Source organism: Rattus rattus, chromosome 1 (genome assembly GCF_011064425.1).
Source record: "Rattus rattus isolate New Zealand chromosome 1, Rrattus_CSIRO_v1, whole genome shotgun sequence".
Taxonomy (NCBI): Eukaryota; Metazoa; Chordata; class Mammalia; order Rodentia; family Muridae; genus Rattus; species Rattus rattus.
Window position 1 is genome coordinate 100336311 of NC_046154.1, and position 24882 is coordinate 100361192.

The 24882-nt window shown below is 50.7% G+C and overlaps 1 protein-coding gene across 1 annotated transcript in view; it reads left to right on the plus strand.

The window, feature by feature from the left end:
• Positions 1-1333: 1333 nt before the first annotated feature.
• Positions 1334-24882, plus strand: part of Col15a1 (collagen type XV alpha 1 chain) — a 69891-nt gene continuing 46342 nt past the window's right edge. The window contains exons 1-10 of the mRNA XM_032900364.1: positions 1334-1384; positions 2256-2834; positions 4592-4666; positions 6282-6362; positions 11143-11287; positions 14381-14490; positions 15893-16027; positions 17032-17157; positions 18862-19065; positions 19465-19593. Of these exons, the coding sequence (XP_032756255.1) occupies positions 1334-1384; positions 2256-2834; positions 4592-4666; positions 6282-6362; positions 11143-11287; positions 14381-14490; positions 15893-16027; positions 17032-17157; positions 18862-19065; positions 19465-19593 (1635 nt within the window). The remainder of the gene's footprint in view (positions 1385-2255; positions 2835-4591; positions 4667-6281; positions 6363-11142; positions 11288-14380; positions 14491-15892; positions 16028-17031; positions 17158-18861; positions 19066-19464; positions 19594-24882) is intronic.

The window sequence follows — 24882 nt, forward strand, 5'->3', positions numbered from 1 at the left end:
TGGGGCCTGGGCTGAGGAAGTGGCCTGGAGAGGGTCAGCAGAGCTGGTGGGTGGCTCTTTTCTGAAGAGGGGTGCTGGTCACCGGCTGCTTCAGCCTGCTCTCCTTTCATTTTATTTTTCCATAACGGGACTGGGACAGAGAGTGGATCCTGAGGGCCTTGTGCGTTAGACAAGTGTTGAACCAGGGAGTTTTAATCCTTTCTCCTCTTTTCTCCCTCTCCCTTCTCTCTTCTGTTTTCTGAGACAGGGTTTCTCTGTGTAGCCCTGGCTGTCCTGGAACTCACTCTGTAGACCGGGCTGGCCTCAACACAGTGGGGCAGATCCCTGCCCAGGGAGTATCGACCATTGTGTAGATGTAACAGAAAGGGCTGCTGTGTCTCAAGTGTTTCTGACTGAGGGCTTCGGTTTTCTACTTTACTCTTCTGTTGTGACCTAAAGCAACTTGAGGAGGAAAAGGGTTCTTCCACCGTAACACTTCCAAAACGCTATTTGTCACTGAAGGAAGTTGGGACAGGAACTCAAGGCAGGAGCTTGAAGCAGAAACCAGAGAGGAGCACTGCTAAATGCTCCCTAACCTCGTTTGCCTTCTTTCTTTTATAGTCCAGGGCGCCCTGCGTTGAACTGACCCCCCCCCCGTGCGTTCTGCCCTCTACATCAATTAGCCTTCAACAAGAGGCTCCTACAGCGCAGTCAGAGAGAACTCTTCATCCGAGGCTCCCTTCAAGTTGATGGCTGAAGCTAACTAGGAAAGATGGTCTTAACCATCCATTTGGGTCGTCCTTTGGCTTCCTTGTGGGATAGAGAGAATCTTAGCCATGGACTAGGGACCTCTGGCTGATGGCTATAGCAGGGGCCACTAGGAGATCTGCTCTACTGTCCGCCACTGCTCCATTCTGAGGTTCACTGTTTTAATGGCTCTGAAGCCCTGTCCTCTGCCTCAATGGCACTGGGTGAGTTCATTCCACCCGAGACCTGTATTCCTCTCTCACCCCCCATTGCTGTCACTTCTGCAGCAGCTCAGGACTGTGTGTCAGTCACTGGAGCAGCCTGTAGCTTCTGCCCATGGGCAGTGGTTGGACCTGGGGTCCTTTTTAGGCCACCTCCCTGGAGGTCTATCGACCCCACCAAGCCTGCTGGTGAAGAGTACAAACTTAGGTCAGGGGCTCTAGCCTTGAATTTCACATGTGACTCTTTCTTGCAAATTTGTTAACTTGTGGCAGTCTTGATTTTTCTCCAGAGTAAGCAGAAATAACAATACCTAACCTTGTGGGGCTCGAGTGAGGATGAAGTGAGCAGAGCTGAGAGAGTTGCCTGGTACAGAGAGAGAGGTGGGATGCGGATGCTGGTGATGTTGCTGCTGCCGCCACCCCTGATGGTGGTGGTGGTAGTGATGGTGGTGGTGGTGGTGGTGGTGGTGGTGGTGGTGGTGGTGGTGGTGATGGTGATGGTGGTGATGATGGTGGGGATAGATGGTGGTGATGGTGGTGATGATGGTAGTGGTGATGATAGTGAGGGTGGTGATAGTGGTGATGATGATGATTGATGATGGTGGTGGTGGGGATGGTGGTGATGATGGTGGTGGTGATGATGGTGGTGGTGGTGATGATGGTGATGGTGGTGATGGTGGTGGTGGTGATGGTGGTGATGATGGTGGTGGTGATGATGGTGATGGTGGTGATGGTGGTGATGATGATGATGATGTGATGATGGTGATGATGGTGATGAGTGTTTACCACTAGTAAGCAAAACTCAGTAGTGCTGGACTCCAGAGAACACCTCCTCTGTGCTGCTTTACCCTTATGCTCTGAGGCATGTAAACAGAAGACCTCATTTAAAACAGAGCTGTACAGCCAGGTTCAACTTTCTTAATAATGAAAGAAATCTCCAAGTTAATGGGGCCCTGTATATTCTAGAAACAGTTTGTGTTTTTCCAAACCGTAGATCGCTGTCCATTAGTGGGCAACCCAATCTATTGGTGAGCCTTGCGGGCACGGTTTTAATTTTTACAAGAGAAAAGAAACAATTAGCCGGGAGGAGGAAACAGTGGAAGGCCCAGCGCTCAAGTCACCACGAGGTGATTTCTGAAACGGTGTTTCCAGTTATATTCGTGTGTTTTTGTGCACATTGTACACCACACTTCAGTACTGGGGCTTGTTTCAGAAGTTTGAGAAACTGTCATGCAGAAAGTCCCCTTTCAGTGGATCCCCGTGGAATACAGTCCTGCTTGTGGCCCCCACCTCCTTGTTCGAGCATAGTGGAATCATGGCCTCTCTCCTTCCGTTGCAGGGTCAGCCTCTCAGGACCACCTGGACCTCACAGAGCTCATTGGTGTCCCATTACCCTCGTCTGTGTCCTTTGTCACCGGCTATGGTGGTTTCCCGGCTTACAGCTTCGGGCCTGGGGCCAACGTCGGCCGCCCAGCCAGGACCCTCATCCCATCGACCTTCTTCAGGGATTTCGCCATCGGTGTGGCAGTGAAGCCCAGTAGTGCCCAAGGGGGCGTGCTTTTCGCTGTTACCGATGCTTTCCAGAAAGTCATCTACCTGGGCCTGCGGCTTTCCCCTGTGGAGGACGGCCGCCAGCGGGTTATCCTCTACTACACGGAACCCGGCTCCCACGTGTCCCAGGAGGCTGCTGCTTTCTCGGTGCCCGTAATGACCAACAGGTGGAATCGCTTTGCTGTGACCGTCCAGGGAGAGGAAGCGGTCCTTTTCATGGACTGTGAGGAACACAGCCAAGTCCTTTTCCAGCGATCTTCCCGGCCGCTGACTTTTGAGCCCAGTGCCGGGGTCTTTGTGGGCAACGCAGGAGCCACCGGCCTGGAGAGATTTACGGTGAGTTTCAGTCCACTCCCCACAGGCCAGAGAAGTTCATACATGAACTCCCACACACTAAGGAGGAGCAATGATTATTATTATTTTATTCTTATGCTCTCAAAAGGCATGTAAGTCACGTGGGAAGGACTCTGGGCCCGGAAGCCAGTGATCGCAGTACTGTGCGATAAACTGGGGCTTCAGGCTTTAGGCAGCAGTGTACGAGGGAGTCTGTTGTACTGACTGAATGTGGGCATAAAAGCCGCTATCCTGTAGAGCGCTTACCTAGGAAGCACAAGGCCCTGGGTTGGTCCCCAGCTCCGAAAAAAAAAGAACCAAAAAAAAAAAAAAAAAAAAAAAAAAAGCCGCTATCCTGAGGTTGGGCTCTTTGGTCCATCCTGTACTCTCAGCACTCAGGAGACTGAAGCAGGAGGAACACGAACTCAAGGGCAGCCTGGGATACATAGTAAATTACAGGCCTGTCTGGGAAAATAGTCAGAACCACTTCGTTCACTAGAATCCAAGCCTGCTAGTCTCAAATGATTTAATGTCCGAATGTAAATGGTATTGTGTTTAAGTTCTTTCTGTAAGGCTGGATGAATGTGAACAATCGAATGAGGACTCACTTCTTGTCTTCTTTTAAACAGTACGTCCTAAAACAAACAGAGGTCCGACTTCACTACCAGAATCAGCACATTCTAGAGAAAACAACTTATCAGAGGGCCTAGACACACTAGGACAGGCCAGAGTTCTGGCTCCTACCTGTAATCTCAGTACTCGGGTTGCCGTGCGTCATGAGTTCTAAGCCAGCCTGAGCTACAGAGTGAGTTCTGTTAGCCTACAGATTGAGATTCCATCTCAAAACCCAGTGTGGTGGTGCATGAATTTCAGCAATCCAGAGTCAGGCAGATCTCTGTGAGTTCAAGGCCAACACGGTCCACCTCGTGAGTTTCAGGACAGCCAGAACTACAAAATGAGAACATGTCTCCAAAAATAAAAATAAAAAATTAGGGGCTGGAGAGATGGCTCAGCGGTTAAGAGCACCGACAGCTCTTCCAGAGGTCCTGAGTTCAAATCCCAACAACCACATGGTGGCTCACAACCATCTGTAATGGGATCTGATGCCCTCTTCTGGTGTCTGAAGACAGCTACAGTGCACTCACATAAAATAAAAATAAATTAAAAATTAAAATTAAAAAAGAAAGAAAGAAAAGAAAAGGAGACTCCAACACCCCTTAACCAACCAACCAAAAGAAGAGAAAAAAGGCACCACTAGAGGGCAGAGATTGAATTTATCTGTAGCACAGCGGGGAAGCTGAGGCTGTGTGTACGGAGGATGTTGTGTGTACACGCTACACGTGTGTACACACTGGCGTTGGTGTCCTTTGAAGACTGAGCTCCAGATCTGAGGAGTAGGGTGGGGAGGCTGCTGGCAGCTCGCCACATCACAAGAGTGTCTAGCAAGGAAGTTTTGAGCTTTGGGGGCAAAGGGAGACAGGTTTCAGGGCCTGCTGCTGACCTGCAGGGGCCCTGGAGATGTCCGGAGGCTGTCATGGCTGTCCATGTTCTGAACATATGCGAAGGGGGTCGGTCCATATTCTTTGGAAGCAAACAAGGAGAGTCCCTGAATGGAGAGCCCGAGTGGAGGGTACCCAGAATTCCTGGCACCTTCATGGACAGCACATTCCCATGCTGGTTCTTTGCAGAGACAGTCCCGTCTTCCTTGGCCATCACCGTGTACACATGTAACCGGTGACTCCGATTTCTCTCTTCCTCAGGGCTCCATACAACAGCTCATCATCTATTCAGACCCCAGGACCCCTGAGGAGCTGTGTGAAGCACAAGAGTCCTCGGTAAGCCCCTGTGTCCCACCCCGATCTCACCCAGGGCTCCGTACCTCCATCCCCCAGTCAGCCGGGCAAAGGCTGGGTGCCCATCCAATTCTTCTCCCTCAGCGTCATGCAGTCTAAAAGCCTCTCATCATGGCCAGCACTGCCCCAAGTCCTATTTTGGGCTTCTGGCTTTCTTTCCCTTTTTAAAGCGCTTCAGCCATCGCCTTGGAGTGGGGGCTGTGTCTTATAAGGTGTTCCTGTGGCTGGGGCAGTCAATGGCCTGGTTTCCAGACTTCCTGCCAAGAAGGGTGTCAGGATTCTAAAATCAGAGCTAAAATGCTAAGATATTCTGGGTGTAAAGTCCTATAAAAATGAACCTAAATTTAGGTTCATTTTATGCTTGGCAAGTGAATCGATTCCTAAGTTGGGGGGTGGGGTGGGGGCCAGGGAGGAAAGATGGCTCCTTCCTTCTCTCCAGGATTTGCTGGTAGTGACAGCCTGGTGTAGGCTGGGGTAAGTGTATGTACTTCAGGAGCTGCCCCCTCCTCCAACCTCTGACACAGACTTGGAGACACAACTCAGTAAGAGAGAGAGAGCCTCAGGCCCAGCTCAGCAGGTCAGGGAGCAGAGGGGCAGGAGGGGAAGCTGGAAGCCAGTGAGGGAGAGGCACTGTCTGAAGGTTCTTCCAGGCAGACGGAGCATCGTGCCAAAGCCAGATGCAGGCCGAGTGGTGTTTTCTGTGACTGTTGCTCTTTAAGTGATGTCAACTTCTGAACACATTGGAAGTCGGTTTCATTAGTTTAGCATTAAAAAAAAAAATTCCGTACACTAGAGGTAGCACTTGGGGCTGTTTGAATTTCTGGACTCCTGAGCCAGTGCCATTCAAGAGAGCTGGGAGACGGAATGAGCAAGTTGTCAAATATGTGTCTCTGCTCTGCATTCTAGCTGAAGTATAAATATCCCAGAGGTCTCAGAACACGGGATCCATTGCAGAGCCACAGCACTGGCTCCTGGGCTGACCCAGGGGGGGCTAGCTCTGACGTTAGGCAACAGTAGGAAGCCACCTTGGATGAGTGCTCCCTGAGCGGACTCCAGGGAGCACCTTGCACAAACCAGGAGGAAAGGGAGCCTGCACATGGTTGGAAGGTGAAGTAACAGATTGTAGCATAGCAACGTGGATGGAAATAGATTAACCAACCGTGCACGCTGCCTTTCCCACCCTGTGTCTGATACCATGTTTGCATACATGCATGCACACACACACACACACACACACACACACACACGAGGCACAAACACCACAATACATATATTCATATGTACATTCATGTATGCATGCATACCAGATAAACATATATTTGCATGTCTTCACACACATATGTGTGTATGTGCACATACAAGCATGCATACCACAGATGCAGCCAAACAGACACACGTACACATATACATATGTGCATACTCATATACACACGTACATGTCTCTATATATTCATATACACATACATGCAAATGTACACACATACACACACAGTTCCTCCACAGGAGTTTGATTGTCAGCCTCTGACCTTCTCAAGTACCACAATCCTGGGTAGCCTGACCTCTTGCCTTGTGTGTGTCCTGATGTATCTCCTCACAGGCATCTGGAGAAGCCAGTGGGTTTCAGGAGATGGATGAAGTTGCTGAAATCATGGAAGCCGTCACTTACACACAAGCCCCGGTGAGCATGGATGCTACCCCTGTGAGTGGGTTACCTGTCTCAGGCTGTTGTCAGTTCTGTGAGGCTAAGTACCAGATCCTCTGGGGGAGTCAAGAGGGCCCTTTGCTACCTCATACCCACACCCTAGCAAGTTGCCCATAGCTCAGGGCCGCCTGCATGTATGGCTATGAAAGGCATGTGATGGCAGATGTGCTGTGTGGCCTTGGAGAATTTACTCAGACCCACCGAACTTCAGTTCTCTTCTACTGAGTGACGATAACAGCAAGGAGAATCTGAGCTGCAAGCAAAGGAAGCTCCCAGGATGGGCTCAGCACTCTGTGAAGGCTTCTAATAGAAACAAGGAGACAGAAATAAGGCAGGAACTGTATGCTATAGACCTCAGGCAGCAGGGGTGTGGGTGTGGCAGATAAGAACCATATTGCTGGGCTGGAGAGATGACTCAGCAGTTAAGAGCACTGACTGCTCTTCAGAGGTCCTGAGTTCAAATCCCAGCAACCACATGGTAGCTCACAACCATCTGTAATGGGATGCTCTCTTCTGAAGTGTCTGAAGAGAGCTACAGTGTACTAACATATAAATAAAATAAATAAATCTTAAAAAAAAAAAGAACCATATTGCTAATGCTAGAAGGACTCAGACAGAGATCTATACCAGAGAGGGAATCTGCTAGGCTAGAGCACATGCCTCCTGATATCTACCCATGGGTTTATGGTCTGGGTGAGATTGTGACCGTGCACTACCAAGACCTTGGCCAATCTTGGCTGAGATAGGGAAGGCCAAAGTTCCAGGAGTCCAAGCACTGCTTGGGGGCAGCGTTGGAGTCCTGTGGGCCCATTAGACTGGGCCACCCATGGGCATGTCCTGACACAGGTCAGTGGGCCACATGCCCAGGGCTCTAAGTATGATGTTGCTATGCAGTATACAGGTTCATAATGTAAGAGGGTGGCCAACTCAGACAGAAGTACTAACAACCTGGCGGTCCCTAGAGAGGCCAGAAAGACAGTAGGCTCTGAGAGGCAAGAAGTCACAGGGGTGAATGTGGGGCAAGAATTTGGGAGGGGAACATGGAGACAGCCATCTTAGGACAAGCATAGAGGGCGAAGCAGAAGAGGAAGAGCTCATGTTTCTGTGGATACGATGCCACTTCTCTTTACACCCTGCATGAAGGTGGCCCACCATGACATCAGCACTTCAGATACAGGGACTATTTGTATGGGTGGTGGGAGGGAGACCTTGGCCTGGAGAGGGTATGACATCAGTCCCTGAGGACCTTGAGAAATGATGGAAGAGAAGCGACTGGTGGCATGGTGCACTTGGGGGCCTCTGGGGCAGCCCTCTCTTCCTTCTCCAGTTTTTAGGGACTTGGGAGAAGCACTGCACATCTGAGACCTACCCGGAGTAGGTCTTAGTCCTGTTGCTCCTGGATACTGGCCTTCAGCAGGAGACCTAATGTTTCCAAGACAGCTTCTCCCATTAGTGCAGAACATGCCTGCTCCGTGGATTGGTCTGAGAGGTGGACAAGCCGCATGGTCCAAACACTCAAGTAGACCTCAGTCCACAGCAGTGATGGGTGAAGGTTTATGGTGGTCACTGCAGACTAGCTGGTGAGGATTTCAAGAAGCCAGGCAGCTCAGGGCCAGACTCAATGCAGTACACAGTGGGTTCCCTGTTCCTTTTGGAATCCCCTCCACACTGGCTTCCTGGTGTCCAGTTATGCTAATGCCCTATGGCTGTCCTCTGCTTAAGAGAATTCCCCTAGGTCCACCCTGTTGGTCCCAAAGCTGCTGGTTCTCAATGCCCACACAGCAGAAGCCATCCTCAGGGTCCTTCTGTCCTCCTACAGATGTCCCTTCACTTACTCAGTCTCTCACGTCGAGCAGGTGCTGCTCTGAGATCAGTGTCACTTCAGAGAGGGCCCCTATTCTACAGGACAGGGCATGGAGCAGCCATGTTGTGGTTGAGGCCACATGGCCTGGAGGTGACAGAGTCACATCTTGGGTCACAGATCCAGAGTGGTCACCATCCCTCCATCTCGAAGGGCATCATGGCTCGTTTTGGTGCAGGGGATTTCCCTCTCGGTCTCAGACAGTTCCTCCTTTCTCTGTCTTCTCTCTTGGGCAGAATCTCACTTCCTCATTTTCGGCCTTTGTAGCTTGCTACCCTCCAGGACTTGGACCCTGACTGGCAGACAGAACCAGAGACAGCCTGTCCAGGTCTCCCCCTGCCTCCCATTTAGGGTCAGCACCTCTGCTGCCCCGTGCCTGTCTCTCCTGCCGAGCCAGCCTCTCCTCAGGTGCTTACCTTCTGCTGAGTTAGAATTAACTTCTGTCTTTCAGCTCTGACTATACATGTGAGTCACCCGTACGCAAATGTGCATGAGATGGACAGAGGTCTTTAACAGAGAGGCTCCTGGGCTGCTTCCCTGGGGTGTTCAGTGTTTCTGAGCAAAGAACAAGAATCTACATTGGCAGGGAGCTCTGAGGGTGATTCCCAGACACAGCCAGGACCTCTTCCAACCACACCTAAGGGCTCTCGGCGTCCCAGACATACCATCTGGGACTTCCAATCCCGACAGCTCTGTGCAGTTCTGTTTGCCTGGAACCCCACCTCCACCCGCGCTTCCTTCCTTCTGGCAAATTCCTATCCACCTCAGGATCCAGGCCAAATCCTCTCCTGCGAGGCTACCCGCTGCCATGCCCCGCTCTCCAGCTTGGCTCTTACTTCTGCTATCCTGTATGCCCCGTGACACAGCAGGTGGGGCTGGGCTGTGCCCCTCTGTGCTCTGGCAGGGGCTACGGTAGCATAATGTGTCCCAGGGCTTGGCCCACAATTGGGCACACAGTGGATCCACAGAAACCTATCTGTGAATGAGCACACCAGACTGTGACTGTGAAGGTGGGCAAAACCAAAGCAAGGCACACCAACACACCTCCATAATAATTTGAAAAGACACTAAAGTCTTCAGACTAGACCTGCTTACGCCACCAGAGCCTTGGTCCTTCATCCGTATTACTTCTGCAGCCAGGAGCTGTGTGTTCAAGATGAGGTGCCTCACTTTCTCCACAGGGTGAGATCCTGGAATCTCACCTTTCCCCAAAGCAGGGTCCAGGTGGCCGTGGCTGCCTGCCTAAGATTTGGTTAGACTTTGGCTGAAAGGCTGGTCAGTGACTCTTACTGAGATCTCCTTGAGTAACAGCTCATCCTGTTTCAGGCTTGTCCTCCTGCTTGCCTCAGTCTTGCCTACTCCAAGTATCTGTCCTGAGGCCCACATGTCTCACAATGTACCCTTGCTTCCAGCCATTGGTATCCCTGGAGGTTACAGTTGGGCAAGCCTCCCTGGCTCCATTAGGGACCCATGGCAAATAGACTCCTCCTGGAGCCCTCACAGGGGAATAAGATACACACCCCTGGGTGGGCCATTCCTAGCTGGGCTTTACTACTTTTCCTGGGGGTTCCCACTCTTTCAGCACCCCATCTAGCTCCTGCTATTTGGACTTTTTCACTGCCTGACTCAAGGCTCCTGGGCTGGGCCTCAGCATCCCACACTCTTCCGGCTACTCCCACCCTCGGCACTGACCTTGTCCCCCTTTTTAGATTTATTTTTATTTTATGTGTACGGGTGTTTTGCCTACACATATATTTGTGTATCACATATGTGCAGTGCCCACAGAGGCCAGAAGAGGGCATCAGCTCCCCTGGAGTAAGAGCCAGTTATGCTGGGAATTGAACCTGGGTCCTCGGAAAACCTTGGAGCCTTCTTTTCATCTTCTGTGGAACATGTTTTATTGTCCCCCATTGTACAGAGGAGAAAACTGAGGCTGTGTGATTTGTCCAAAGTAGGTCAGTCAACTAAATAGAAAGCAGACATTCCACCCAAGTCTGACGGTAAGGACTGAACTGTGAACGCGGAAGTCCCAGGGCTCCTCCTAACAGTCCTCCCTGCTATGATGGGCTAAACATTTACCCAGTGGAGTCTACCATCAAGAGCTGTGCCTGGTCTTGTTAGGACGCCCAAAGAGTGCTGCAGCAGCAAATGAGCCTGAAACCCTTGTGTCTTAACACAGCAGGGATGGGTTTCCTTTCCACGTGCTAAGTACAACATTAGATCCTTCCATTCAACCCTCCATCCTCCCCAGCAACCCGCCAGAACTCAGAAAAATGAAGAGGCTGAAAGCTAACCACCTTGGGTCTCACAAACTGTCCCCAGCACCTAGGGTCGATGTCCAGACACTGAGCGCCAGCACTGAGTTTCCTGCCTGGATTTCTGAATTGCCTTATTTCCAGCCGTTGGGTTTCATCTCCACCTAGTTAGTGAGACTGGTTAAGGGCTCCGCTGGCTTTGCGTAGATGCAGGAGCTCCCCTGGAAGGAAGTGGACACATCCTTCACTGTCAGAGCCTTGCCCACCATGCTGCTCTGGGGCTGGATTTATACCAGTGCAGTGCAGCCTGACTCACTGAGATAACTGGGCACGCATCCCTGAACCCAGCGTCTGCCCTGAGCTAGCCTGAGACCCGCGCATCCCAGAAGTGTGGTCTCTGAGCTTTGAGGCCTTAGTCTGAGATCAGCAATGTCTCCCGTGCGGTGAGGGGCTTGGAATGACATCCAGCACATATCTCTTTCCAACCTGGAGGCAATGCTACCCAGAGACGCAGCCAGGGTAGGCATTCAGGATTGTTCAGAATTCCGAGGATAAATCATCTTCCTGCTTCACTGGTAAGTAAACCCTTTTTTACATAAATGATTCTTTTCTAAAGTAAATTTCGTTCTTCTCTCTTCAGCCGAAAGAAGCACACGTTGACCCCATAAGCATGCCCCCTACTTCATCCTCTCCTACCGAGGACACAGAGCTTTCTGGGGAACCGGTTCCAGAAGGAACCCCAGGAACTGACCTGAGCATCATTGGACACAGCAGCCCTGAGCAAGGTGAGTCTTGACTCACGCATGAGAGGGGCAGGCTTCAGTGAGTGATCGACATGTATGCAACACACAGAGCTCATGCCATCATCTCTTCCCCTTTCGAGGGAAGATTGGCAGTTCAACCCCTTAAAGACAGGACAGGGAAACTGAGTCACAGAGAAATCAGGTAACCCATCCAAGACTGCGTGTGTGGCCTGTTACCACAGAGCTGGCACTTGCCCTCCATTGTCTGAGCTTGTAACCTCCAGGCTTCCCTATGATTTCCGTATAGGAAAACTTAAAAGAAACACTGCAGCTGGGGTTGGGGATTTAGCTCAGTGGTAGAGCGCTTGCCAAGGAAGCGCAAGGCCCTGGGTTCGGTCCCCAGCTCCGAAAAAAAGAACCAAAAAAAAAAAAAGAAAAGAAAAGAAAGAAACACTGCAGCTAATTGAGTACCTACTGTGTGCCTACTGTGTGCCTCCTGCGTGCCAAGTGTGTACATACTTCTCCAGCTCCACCATGCCACCCAGTCAATATAGCTAGCTGCAATTTTACCAGTGGAAAAAGCCAACCCTTGGAAAAGGCCAGACAGTGTGTGTTCACAAGCTCACCGCCTCATCTCAGAATCTCCACTTGTTCTGACTTCTGCCACTCAACTCTCTGGGTCTCAGAGGATCTGTTCAGCTAACTGATGACCAGAAACAGGCATGGTCATCCAGCGGGTGAATGACCCCCACCTGCTGCTCCCCTATCCCCCCGCCACCCACACACTAAGGTGCACAAGCAAAAGCCCAGGGGACATCTATGCTCCCCACTAAGCAACAGGGTAGCGTGCCCCCATGGCCTGAGAATACCCTTTCTAGGTGGGCAGTCATTTGTAGCCCTAGCTGCAGCCGAGGCCAGGGCTCTGAGAGGCAGGGGCAAGGTGGCTGAAACCGCCTGTCGAAGGATGGGTGGAGAAAGCACAGTGTCCTTCATCCAGGGGATGGGGATGGTCTAATGGGTTCGGGACGTGCAGATTTCAAAACCACTGCGGCCAACACTATGAACACATGTTATTCACGTGTGTGAGGGATACATTACCCATTTGGTACAACATCCCGTGTGGGGTAGGACTGCATGTGGTTTTGATTCTCTCTGTTTAACTTCTGGGTCTCAAAGCATCTTTCTCAGTAGTAATGATCCTCGCTGTCTTTGCTTCTGCCGTTGGCTAATGAGTTATTTTAACAACTGAACTTGGGGGGTCTGTGGGCAAGACACCGAGAGGACTAGACAGGAAAACTATAAATAATTTAATAACGTTACAATGAGACGCAGGGGTCTTGAAGAGGTGGCAGTAGGAAGCCGGGAGGGCAGAAGGAGTCCCAGCCAGCTTCGAAGGGTGGCTCTTCCAGTCTTAAAAGGCGAGATCCAAATGGAGGCCACCTGAGGAAGGCCGAGGCCTCTTACCTGTACCCAGGGACAGCTTTGCTCCCTATCCAGCTGACAAACGACCCAGGGGAGACCCAGAGCTAGCCCAAGTGCTTTCCCAGAGCTAGCCCAAGTGCTCCTTTTCTTGGTGAGGATGCAGCCCAGATGGTGATGAGAAAGGAGCCTGTAGTCCAAGTGTCATCGGCATGGGAAACGCTGTCTGATATTTGAGGCATGTGTATGCCATGCTTTCTGACAGTGTCTGCCCCAGCTCCATCTAGGGTGACTCTGGGGGCCAGTAACTGCTTGCATAGCACCCCCTAGTGGTCAGAGCAGGGAGGACCCAGACACCGGCCAATGCCAGACAGAACATTCCTGGAGTTCTGAGAGGTAGGAGGACAGGGTGTCGGGGGGAGGGGGAGGGGACGAGACGCGACACAGACTGCTGGAGACATTAGGGCATATGTAAATGCTACATGTAAGAAGGAAGCCTGGTCTGGAGACTACTTGCCTGGCTTACAAGCCGCTCCCAATCACTACTTTCACTGTGACTGGACTCCTCTGCAGAAGGGGAAGCATAATGAGACAGACCTGGTAGCACAGGCCTGCAATCCTTGCCAATTAGGAGATGCCCACAGGATCATAAGTTCAACACCAGCCTAGGCAACTTAGTAAGACCCTTTCTTAAAAATATAGAGAGAAGGGGGAGGGGCAGACATACATAGAGTACTCCTTAGCTTGCAGGAAATCCAAAGTTCAGTCTTTAACACTACTACTAATAATACTAGTAATTAACAATAATAATAATTATTATTTTAAAGCTGTGATTAAAGTAAGATACCTGCCTTGGGGTGTTACCAAGGAAGCTGAGAGTGTAGAATTCTGGCCCGGCAAGAGGTTGGTGGCACAGTTCCTAGAGAAGAGACAGCTTGGCTAACAGCCATTCATCTTAGTGTAATCTCTTCTTTGCATTAGGAATCCATTTGTCTTTTGAAGCCCTCTCCACAGATGTGTATGTGGTAACAATTCGGTCGTCGTAGAGTTGTAGGAACAGCAGCGCTGCTGGTGACAAAATGATAATCTCTTTTCTTTCCACCCCTGTAATTGGGAAGACTCAAGTAATTATTCAGTGCTGGATTTAGCTGTAAATACACATGATGTATAGACACCTACATAAATAATACGTGTGCTAAGTAATAATCACTACATAACGCACGTATGTAAGAGAATAACCACACGGAATGATGGGAAATGTGTAACTCACACGTAGTCCTTTTTCCTCTTCCGTGAATGCAGGACTCCAATGCTCATGAGTATTTGCGAGTGGCTTGCTGTGTGTCGGGAGCTGTTCACAGCACTCACCTCATATCAGCTAGGTGGATAATGCATAGTCATCAGAATAGTCTCACCCTCCGAGGTAGGAATCATGATCTCCACTCACAGGTGAAGGAACTTGAGGCACAGTTAGGTATTTGCCCCAACTCACATTCTGGGGCATGGCAAAGCAGGATTCCAGACAGCGAGAGGAGCTGGAACCCATGATGGAAGCCACCAGGCCCTAGGGCCTTGCCCTGTTCTCTAGGCTGCCGCTTCCCTCCTGGTCCCGTATTGTAGAATCATGGACATCTTCCCAAGTTACCATGTACAGAGTTGCCTCGCTCTCTTCCAAGACTGCACAGTTATTGACATCACCATTTCTGCTTCCTGTAGGGTCTGGTGAAATCCTGAATGATACCCTGGAGGTCCATACTGTGGATGGGGACCCCAGTACTGATGATGGTTCGGGGGATGGGGCCTTGTTGAACGTCACTGATGGTCAGGTAAGTGGGTGGTAAATTTGATCTGATAACCTAACGAGGATGTATTTGCTTATTTCACGTTTGACGGTGACTGGAGCATGAAGCAGTTTTAGCTGAATGTTATCAGGACTGACGTATAGAAAACACATAGTAGTCAAGCTCCAGGGGCACACCAGCAAGGGTGAGGGGAAAGAACCCCAGCTGTCTTCTCCCATGATTGGTGATACATACAAATGCAGCATGCTCACGACGGTGACCACCTTGCATGGGATCCTTATGAAGGCCACAGTCCCCTCAGGACAGAACAGGGTTAACCGCAGGCGTGCCCACACTCTCCTTAGCAAAGGTCTTTCATAGCTACAAAGCCAGTTTGAGAAATAGCTTGATCTGACAGAGGCACGGCACCATCTTCTCAACTCCAGAGTTTGGGGACAAGTGTGAAGGCCTGAGTGTGAATCCCCAGCACACACACAGAAAGGCTGGGGTTAGCGATGAATGTCTGTGACCCCAGTATGAATGGCAGGGAGACAGACAAGAGGGTCCTAGAAGCGTGGTAGTCATTCAGCCTCTCCTAAGCTCCAGATTTAGCAAGAGACCCTGTCTCAAAAATGAAGTAGGGAGCCATGGGTGAAGACTCCCAATATTAACCTCTGGTTGCCACAGGCTCATATGTGTATGAACATGACCATACACGCATGTGCACTCAGACCTACTTCACCACACACACGAAAACCCTAGAAAACAACAATAACATGCCATTCCTACGTAGACCACTCTATAGACCAGGCTAGCTTCAAGCTCACACAAATCTGCCTGCCTTTGTCTCCTGGGTGCTGGGGTTAAAGGTGTGCACCGTTGTTCCTGGCAAATGTGTCCCTTTTTATGACGCTGGCAGTCACAGCTGTTCCATTTCCCTATTTGTTCTGAGAGCGTATAGACATCTTTTCATTGCCTTGAGGAAATGAAATTACAGAGAAAGAGGGAAAGGCATGTTAGGGCTGGAGTGGACTGGGGACAGAGTTCTGCCTGTGCATGGCTGAAGGATCACAAGTGCGATGCCATTACCCTTATGTCTGGATGGGTGTACAGCAATGGTCACAGGAAATCTGTGTGTCTAAACAGAATGTCCAGAGCTGGGGCCAGCTGACTCAGGAATCAATGACCTGTGGTCACTGGGTGCATAAACAGATGTTGGCATGAAATGTGGGGCATCAGCGTCTCGGAGATTTTGCAAGTCTGGGACTGGTCTGAGACGGTGAAGTCACGAGTGTGGAGGTGCCTAAGGTCAGGATGCTATGGGGATGTCAGATGGCAGGGTGTGCGTAGGAAGAAGACCCAGGCACTCAGTACTTTCCAGCCATACACTTGTAGGTCAGAGCTAAGGGACCAACAGCAGGGTCTCTCACCATGTCCTTGTTTTCAGGGGTTATCAGCAACAGCAACTGGGGAGGTCAGGGTGCCTGTCACCACTGCCCTGGAAGTAGAGAATGGCAGTATGCCCACTGGGAGCCCCACCCTGGCCATGTTTACCCAGAGCTTCAGGGAAGTAGACATGCTGGTGAGTAGCTTAAACGTACTTCCCCTGCTAGGGCTCGTTCCTGGTAGAAGCAGGCACTAGCCTCCTGCCTACCCAACACAGAGTAGCAGCAACAGGCTGCAGGGCATTCACTCACTGGGAGAGGTTTGTAGAGTGTCGTGCCACACCAGGCACTGGTCCTGCTAGCCAGGGCTGATGGCCAATAGGATAGGTAGGCTGAGTTCCCAAGTCACAGTGGCCAAGGGACACAGGACTCCCAAAACAACTTGTGAGTGAAGAAAGGGCGTCCATATCCCATCTTGCAGGTCGGAGAGGTAGAAGGTGAGCCTGAGAGTCTGAGGAGAATATCCAAGCAGATGGGATAGGTAGAGTTAGAGGTGGGGGCCAGAGGAGCAAAGGTCTAGAGGCCACACACAGGAACTGAAGTAATACGGGGTGCCCTGATGTCACCTAAAGCTGAGAAGATGGGGCTGGAGAGGCCCAGCACATGATGGCTTCTGCTGGGTAGCCAAATAGCATGTAGTGAAGTTGCAACCATTGGCATTCAGGAGAGGGTGAAGAAATCTTAGAAGGACTAGAATTCTAGAAAGACTGACTTGGCTTAGGTGGAGAAAGGACAGAGGAGGCTGGCCTGGATACACGGGGACGGGTCTAGGCCGAATCCAGGTCCAGGTGAGCATGGGTGGCCATGAACATATCCGATCTTTTCAAAAGTTCCAGTGAGTGAGGGGCTGAGAAGCACCCATTGATTTTGTGAGCATGATTCCGAGTGACATCGAAGTGGGCAATTTTAAATGTGAGTAGAGGAGAAGGAGGTAGGAAGCCATCAGGCGACTGGTGGTTGGCAGCTGCAGGTAGTGAGGTCAGAGACTCAGGGCGGGTCTTAGATGTGTCTGTGCTTTGAAGGTGAGGGTGGGACAGGACACAGGTACAAGAGAGGCCTTGGCTATCTGTCCCTTAAAGCCACAGACATGGGTCAAAGTAGTGGTCCACCAGCCTGGCCTTAGGGATGTCTTTCCATTTAGGATCTAGAAAATCTAACAACAGCATCAGGGGATGGCGAGGTGCCCACCAGCACTGATGTGGACACAGAGGCTGGCACTTTGCCCACTGGAGGGCCAACCCTGAAGCCAAGAGAAGAGGCCACTCTGGTAAGGAGTGAGAAGAGCTGGAATAGCCTTCTAGCAGCGTGTGTCTTAACACCCAACAAACCAGGGTGTGTGGGTGGGGGGAACACCTCTCTGACCAATGCTAGTTCAGAGGTGGGATTTGCCAGGACTTCTAAGTATATGGCTCAACCCCTGAGTTCTAGCAGGGCCTGAGGGAAGAGGACCAGTAACCATGTGGTTAGAAGAGTAGAGAGGAGTCCTAGGCCTGTGCACAGAGCCTTTTGTCCCCACCAGCAGAGATCAGGGGCCAGGCATATGCCCTACATGTGAGGGAAAGACGTGACGGTGTTGCTGTGGGTTGGCAGGGTATAGACAGGCATGCCTAACAGGGTGCCTGCAATGTAGACAAGGCTGGACACACACATCCCAGCTGGACAGCGGACCAATCTGTGCCTGTGATATCCCCATAGAAGCTCTCTATCCATCAGATTCAAACCTCCCTGTCATGATCACTCCTGTGTTCCCACCTCATGTGAATGGGATAGTCCCATCCCAGCTGCTTAATGTGAAATTATCTCCCCTCTTCCTTCCGTCACATGAGAATAGAGTCCTGTTGGTTTTTCTATATAAATCTGTAATTCAGTGGTGTGGACCCTGCCCGAGTAGTCCCTCATAGAACCTGGCTGGGTGTTGCTCCTCTTCTTTTTGGCTCTTCTGACCTTGACCTACTGACCCAGCTCCTCTGAGACACCAAGCAGGGTCTGGTCCATGGCCCTTTTGGCTGCACCTTGGGGCTTCTGTGCTCCAGACCTGAGCCAGGGCCTGCTGCTTCCAGCTCCCCTCAGTGTCTTTTTGCTCTGCAGTCTTCCACACTCCCTGTCTACAGAGACTCCCCGCCCCTTCCTTCACTTGTCCTTCAGTCAGCCTAACAGCACTTCCCCAAGAAGGCGCTGGCATGGGCTATGAAGGCGCTGGCCTTATCCTTGGAAGACCTCTGTATAATCAAATTGGTAAAAGGCTCCATGTGTAGAGCAGGCCTGGCTCCCTTGCAGATCAGGAGCCCAGTGGGGATGGAGCTCAGCCGACCCCACTTCCCAGAACTGCTTTGCCTCTCTCAAGTGGTAGGTTCTGGACTAATTTGCGAGTGAATGCATGAAGGCAGCGGGCCTGCCAAGGTCAACAACCCACCTCCAAGCTCCTCCACGTGCTCGCTCTCCTGTCTGTAATGCACCCAGGCAGGCAGCCTTCCGCTCTACTCTTGTATCCACACAGGCTAGTGACAGAATTCTCCAGGTCACCTGACTGTTACACAGAGGAGTTCAAAGTTCCTTCCTTTCTCACTCATCCGTTTTCTTCTTTAAAAACATAGTATGTGTCACAGCAGGAGAAAACCAGGGACCAGAGCTCTATTGAGTGTCAGCTTAGTAGAAGCTGGAGCCTGGCTAGCAGAGGTGTTCGGAAATAGGAGGGCTGCCTGCAGAGGACCGGAAGTAGGCAAACTTAGCCTAAGATATACACTGAGCAGAGGTGGAGAGCTGGGTGGGTGGATGCCAGAGGTGGGCTGGGGATGCCCAGAAAGGTGTACTCTGACTCTGAGCCCCAGAGACCTGTACACTGAGGTACTTCCTCAGTGAGTACAGGAAAGAGGTCTGATTGCCCCAGTGGTTCCCTTTCTGTAGCACGTGCACAGCCACTGAAACGGGGATGGGGATCCTGTGGCATCATCTCACGCCTGCTCTATTCCAGGGTTCACTCGGTGAAGAATGGTCAACCACGGCTGTGTCCAAAGTGCCCCTCAATGCCTTTGAGGAAGAGGAAGCCAGCGGGACTGCCATCGACAGCCTGGATGCCTTCACACCCACAGTGGTCCTTGAGCAAGCCAGCGGGATCCCTACAGACATTCAGGCTACTCTCACCACCACAGGGGCCCCTGAGCAAGTGTTTACTGCTGTAAGTCCCAGAGAGTATCTTCTCTGATTCATGGGACAGAAAGGTCAGCATTCTATGCTAGGAGCCATTAAGGTCCTCTGCAGAGACATGCACATCAACGCTGTTGTGAGATCTTGGGAAACTCTACCTGGACAGGGAAGACAGTGATAAAAAGGGACCAGGTTGCTGGCTTTTGTCCCTGTCTGCTACACCCTAGTTTTGACTATGAGTTTTCCTAAAGACCAATGTCCCAAAAGTGGGAAGGGTTTCAAGGAGTCACTTCTGTGACTTAGCCAAGTGTGAGAATGATGGTAGGTAAAGTATGTTGACACTGGACAGCCACCACTGAATTGACACCCCCAATCATGCAGCCTCGTGGGGTGGGGTCACAATAACCCCTCCTGTTGATGTCTTTTGCAGGCACCCACAAATGGAGAAGACCTGGTGACTTCTACAGAGGAATCTGACGAGGAGGGATCTGGTAGCACCCTCCCCATAGGGCCCCCGCTCTCCAATCCCACAGTGACTCCAGAGAGGCAGGTTACCCTGGTAAGTGTCCTGGGGTTTCGACTCAGTTAGCAGATCTTTCAGTGTGGAGAAAGGCCACCCCAACCTTTTCAGGGTCAGTTCTCATCTTGGTTTGTAAAGACAATATTTGAGGACTTTGGCCCAACAAGCCAGAGCAGACTGTAGTTTGGGTAGGAAAAGGCAAATCATAAAGACAGAGGGTCCTTGCTTAAGTCTCCAATTGCCTTTGGAATTGAATTGAGATTAGCAATTCCTTGGGACATAAACATTGAGCATAGGGCTGAGCAGGGTCTATAGAGGCATGGAGCATGAATGGTGTGTGGACCTGAGGGGGGAGTCGGGGGTGGGGAGTGGGTGGGCGTTGGGGGGCTCCCAGCTGGGGGTCTGAGGCTGTAGGCTGCTACTCCTGACTTTGAGCCATCCATTGGTACTATAGGCTGGCTTCTGGTCTGAAGTCAGTTCAGAGGACGTTTAGAGCCGTCCTTGAGTACACATAAGGCAGGCTGCTTAGAGATTGTCACTGACTCAGAGAAGTGGGCAACTCAGTCAGGCTTGTGTGAATCCTGGGTGAGCTTCTCTTCAGGGGAAAATGGTTAAAAGGAGAACCTCCTGCTGGTGACCCGCCATGGTGTGTCAGTTCTTGGAGTGACACTCTGAAAGCCACCACTCAAGGTCCAGCCATGTGATCCCTCAGCTGAAGTGCTCTGGTGGCCTGTGCTTAGGGACTGCAGAGGTCAGGAGAGGCCTCTGAGAATCCTGAATGGCCCTTGACAGAGAGCATCTCCCAGTGACTAGTTGGTTCCCATTTGGCTTCCTTTCTCAGTGGTTAGAGTTGCCCTCAGCAATCGATTGATTTGGGACTTAGAGTTGTTTGGTTAGTTTGATTTTATTATAATAACAATATCATCCATCCAACAAAATTAGCAGTAGCCTCTTCGTGTTCTTTAATACTTAGGTTGACTTTTTAATGTCCCTTGTCAGTTAGTTGGACTCTGAATCCTCCTCAGTGTACATATTATATGTGTTGATACTCTGTAAACTGAGGACATGATTTTCTATGGTTAAGGGAGGATATATATGTATGTGTGTGTGCATACATATATACGTATGTATTATGTATGTATTATGTATGTATTATGTATGTATGTGAGAGAGAGCATAGCCAGAGGTATTTGGAAGAGTCCAGAGAAGAGAGAGAGAGAGAGAGAGAGAGAGAGAGAGAGAGAGAGAAGGAAGGAAGGAAGGAAGGAAGGAAGGAAGGAAGGAAGGAAGGAAGGAAGAAGTAGACTGTATATGGCCAGCAGACTGGACTTTGGTGGGGCTATTTGTGAAGACAAGAACAGGGAATAGAAAATGCAGAAAACAGAGTGGAAAGAGGGAGAGGGAAGAGAAAAGACACTGAGAATAGCAGGGTTACGAGTGAATGAGTAGATTTGGGGAAGGGGAAGCTCACAACCTGGAGAGAGTTTATGGCAGGGGAGAAGGGGAGAAGGAAGTTTGAAATGTTTAACAGGTACCTGTGATACTGAGGGAGCCTAGAGACCAGTATGCACTTTGATATGCTAACAGGTACCCAGGTAGCTGTAGGTGCCTTTGGTCCAAGGCAAGGGAAATGATTCCTTTTGTTAGAGGGGAGCCAGCTTCACAAGTTCCTGAGGGATGCCGGCTTTTATCTAACCACCAGAAATTCTCCTATCTAGGTAGAGCCCATTTCTGGATATTTGGGCTGCCTTTTGGAGTCTGGGGAATTGGAGTCTCCTTTGGACCTAACAGATTCATCTCTCAGGGGTCTTTTCATCTCTGTCCCCTGCCTTCTTTTTTTTGGTTTGCCATTGATTTTTTTGTGGTGTGTGTGTGTGGGGGGGGGGACTGGGCCAATCATCCTTGTATCCTTGAGTTCTCTGTTCTGAGAAGTCAGGCTGTTGGGGCCAGCCATACTGGCGGGTTGAGGGTAGGGGGTGAGTGGATGGGGCTTAGTGCTTCTGGGAAACTCTGTCCACATATATTAATGATGATAAAACTGCATATTAACAACCAGAAATTAGCCACCATGTAACTGCAACCAAGAATTTGGTTTCAAGCATCCTTCGCAATGGAGATAGCCTGCTATGTAACAAAGGGTTTGTTTACTAGGACCTTAAACTTAATATCTGTCCATAATAGAGGAAACTTGGGACTGGTTTAATTAGCTAGCCAAGGGAGACTAATCGAATTAAAGTCTATTCAAATCATGGGGACATTAGACACTATTAAAATTATTCTCATTTGTCCTCAACGTTGGAGAAAACTCTAGGGTGCCACGCTAAGTGAAAGAAGATGGTTATAAACTTTAGTGTGCTGTGTGGTCTGGGTTGTTTGGAAATACATACTCTAGGAGGAAACGCCCTCCTTCAGTGTTAGCAGTGTTGCTTCTGAGTGGTGGGACCGTGGCAGTGTGGCTGGGTTCTTCAGATGTTGTTGTTTTTTCCTGGGGAACTTTTTAAGTTTTTACAGTAGATTTTTCTCCCACTGGTGTTGGTCTAGTCTCTGTAGTGCCATGGGTTGAACATAAATCCCTGTACATGCTAGGCAAGCTTTCTACCATGGAGTGACATTCCTAGCCCTTATGACAGGATTTTAAAAATAATATTTTAATTAATTAATTAATTTGGAGAGGGGCGGCAGCCATAGGTATACGAGTGGAAGCCAAAACAGGGTGCCAGCTCTTCTCTGCCGTTCGTTAGCTATTCTTTTGAGGTAAGGCTTCTCTCTCAACCTGAGCCCCCTGCCTCCTCTTCTCAACTAGACTTGAAGCCAGCAAGCTGTAGCAACAAGCTATCTCCCCACCCCCTTGCAAAACAAAAACAAACGGGGCAAACACACAAAGCATTACCGTCACGAGCCTGTGAAGGATGCCCGGATTGCTGTCCAGTGCTGGGATCCAAGCTCTAATCCCTGAGATCCTGTAGCAACCGGTCTCATTGCTGAGACATCTCTCTAACCCCAGAGTCTTTTGTAAATCTCTGAGAAGAGGATGAGGGGGAGGGGTGTAAGAGGGGCAGGAGGGAGAGGATGGGTGTGGGGAGGGGAAAGAGAAGAAGGGGACACAGGAGGAAGAAGGAAGAGATGGGGTAAGAGCAACAGAGCAAAATGCAGCATCCAGGCATGCAAGTCGTAGAGACAGATGACTGCCAAGCTCATGTGTCAGGCGCGTGCTACGAACAGAAACTGATGCCCCAGTTTCTGTGTGGAGAACTTAAGCTCAGTCAAACGACACCTACCCTGTAATAGTATCAGAATCATTTTGAGTCACAGGGGCCATGCAGTGCAGTGGGTACGGGACAAGTCTGACTCTGCTCACCTGCAAACATTTTATGTCTCCGTGTTCCGTTCTGCTGGAAAGCTCAAGGACCACAGACAGCGGGGTTGGTTCCTGCCGCATGACTCATGAGAACCAACGAGTTCATGAGCGGAAAACGTTGCCTAGCACTTCATACCTGCTCCATAAACTAGTTACATGCAATTCTGTATCCCATGAAGAGCAGAGAGGGCTATGCTCACGTAATTCCTGGGAACAGGGGTGAGAGCACGGTCCTTGGACGTCGTGATTTGAGTTTTTGTACTGTCTACAGCCCAGCCGCCATGATCAGACAGGACCCAGAAGTTAGTCAGCAAAGCCCACCAAGTGTGAAATGAAGTCCTTCCATTGGCTGAGTCCTTTGACCTCGGTGGGCCCCAGCTTCCCTGTCTGTTATGGAACGTCCTTCTGAGTCACATGTCCCGTCCCTAGTTTTCCTCTTGAGAGGTGGTTTAAGAAGAAGACACTGGGCCCGGGGTGGTCTCTGGGCAGCTGGAGGATCTCAGTAGACCTGAGGTGATGGGGGTTACCCGTGGCTCAGCTGCCAGGATGAAGGGGTGCTTAGGCAAGTGCTGCCTGAGGTGCCAGGATGAAGGGCTTAGGCAAACGCTGCCTGAGGTCCATAACCGCAGAGGTTGTCTTCTGGAAGAACTGCTAGGGCAGGCTATTCCAACGTCCCTGTGATCCCAACTGTTGATTCCCCAGGACTCCTGCTCTGGCCTCTCTCCATCTCTGTTGGGCCTCTGTTCTCATCTCCCTTAGAGAGCGATCTCCAGGCCAGCCAGTGGCCTGGGGGTGAGGCGTCCTCGTTGGTCCATCTCTGCCACTTCAGGGAACTTCCGAGGCAGCGGGGTTCAAAGGGCAGGCAGTTCAGGGAGCCCTAAGAAGAAGCCTCCCAACACCCACACTGGGCGTCCAATGGCCCTCTGCACTGTCCTGTTGTTTGGCTGAACCATTCGTTCATCTTATTTGTCAGAACAGCCATTTCTCCGGAGGCTTTTGGACAGCTGAGGTCTCATAGGCTCACTCTTCTCCTCCCCTCCGCCCCTCCTCCCTTCCTTCCCATCTCTTTCTCCTCACATGGACACTTCTGACATCTAAAGACATTTCTTGAACACCAGTTATGGCAGGCTGTGAGACCGGAAGGGCTCCCTGGAGAAGCCTGTGGTCTAAGGAAGGCAGAGGAATGAGCAGTTCACTGGTTCCAGATGCCAAGCCTCTGGCAGGGCCCAAACAAGGGCTGAGGAAATCCTCAGGCAACACCCGGGTTTGTGCGATGTGTGTGCATGTGCGTGCAGATTACCCTGCATGCTGCTTCTTTTACAGTGGGGTGCAGGAACAAACCCACCGAGCCCTGAGAGCCAGTGGAGTGGCGGCTGCAGGGGGCAGGGTGACAGGGTCTGCCTTGGGCCATCCTTATAAAAGAAAATGCCTTTCTTCAGTTTGAGTTGAAAGATTAAAGGTGAACAGTTTCTCCAGAGAGGAGGGGAGCAGCGAGAGATGCATCACTGATCGTCTCTTTAGGAAGCTGCTGTGGAGTAGGGAGACTCCCTGAACCTCCAGACTCCATGGCTCCTTCAGTCAGACCTCAGGCTTCCACTGTCCTGGAGCCCTGGAGGGTTCAGCTCCATTTTTCACTTACATCATTATATTTTCTGGACCCCTGACAGAGCAAGAAGGGTACCCTAATTAGTCCCTGGCTCAAGACCTGATTCTTTCTCAGGTCTTCCAATCTCTAGGATTGACATCCTGGAAACAAACCATGAATGTCCTCAATGGGTCCCTCTCTGCTTCCCATCTAGGCCTTCCCAAGTTCCCCGAGCTTAGCTGTGAGGTACTCCCTCCTCCATCAGATGAAAGCAACAGCCTTCAGCCGACTTCCTTACCTGTAGTACTACTATCGCTGCCTTAGTTACTCGTCTATTGCTGTAAGGAAGCACCGCGACCAACACAACTTATAAGAGGAGGCATTT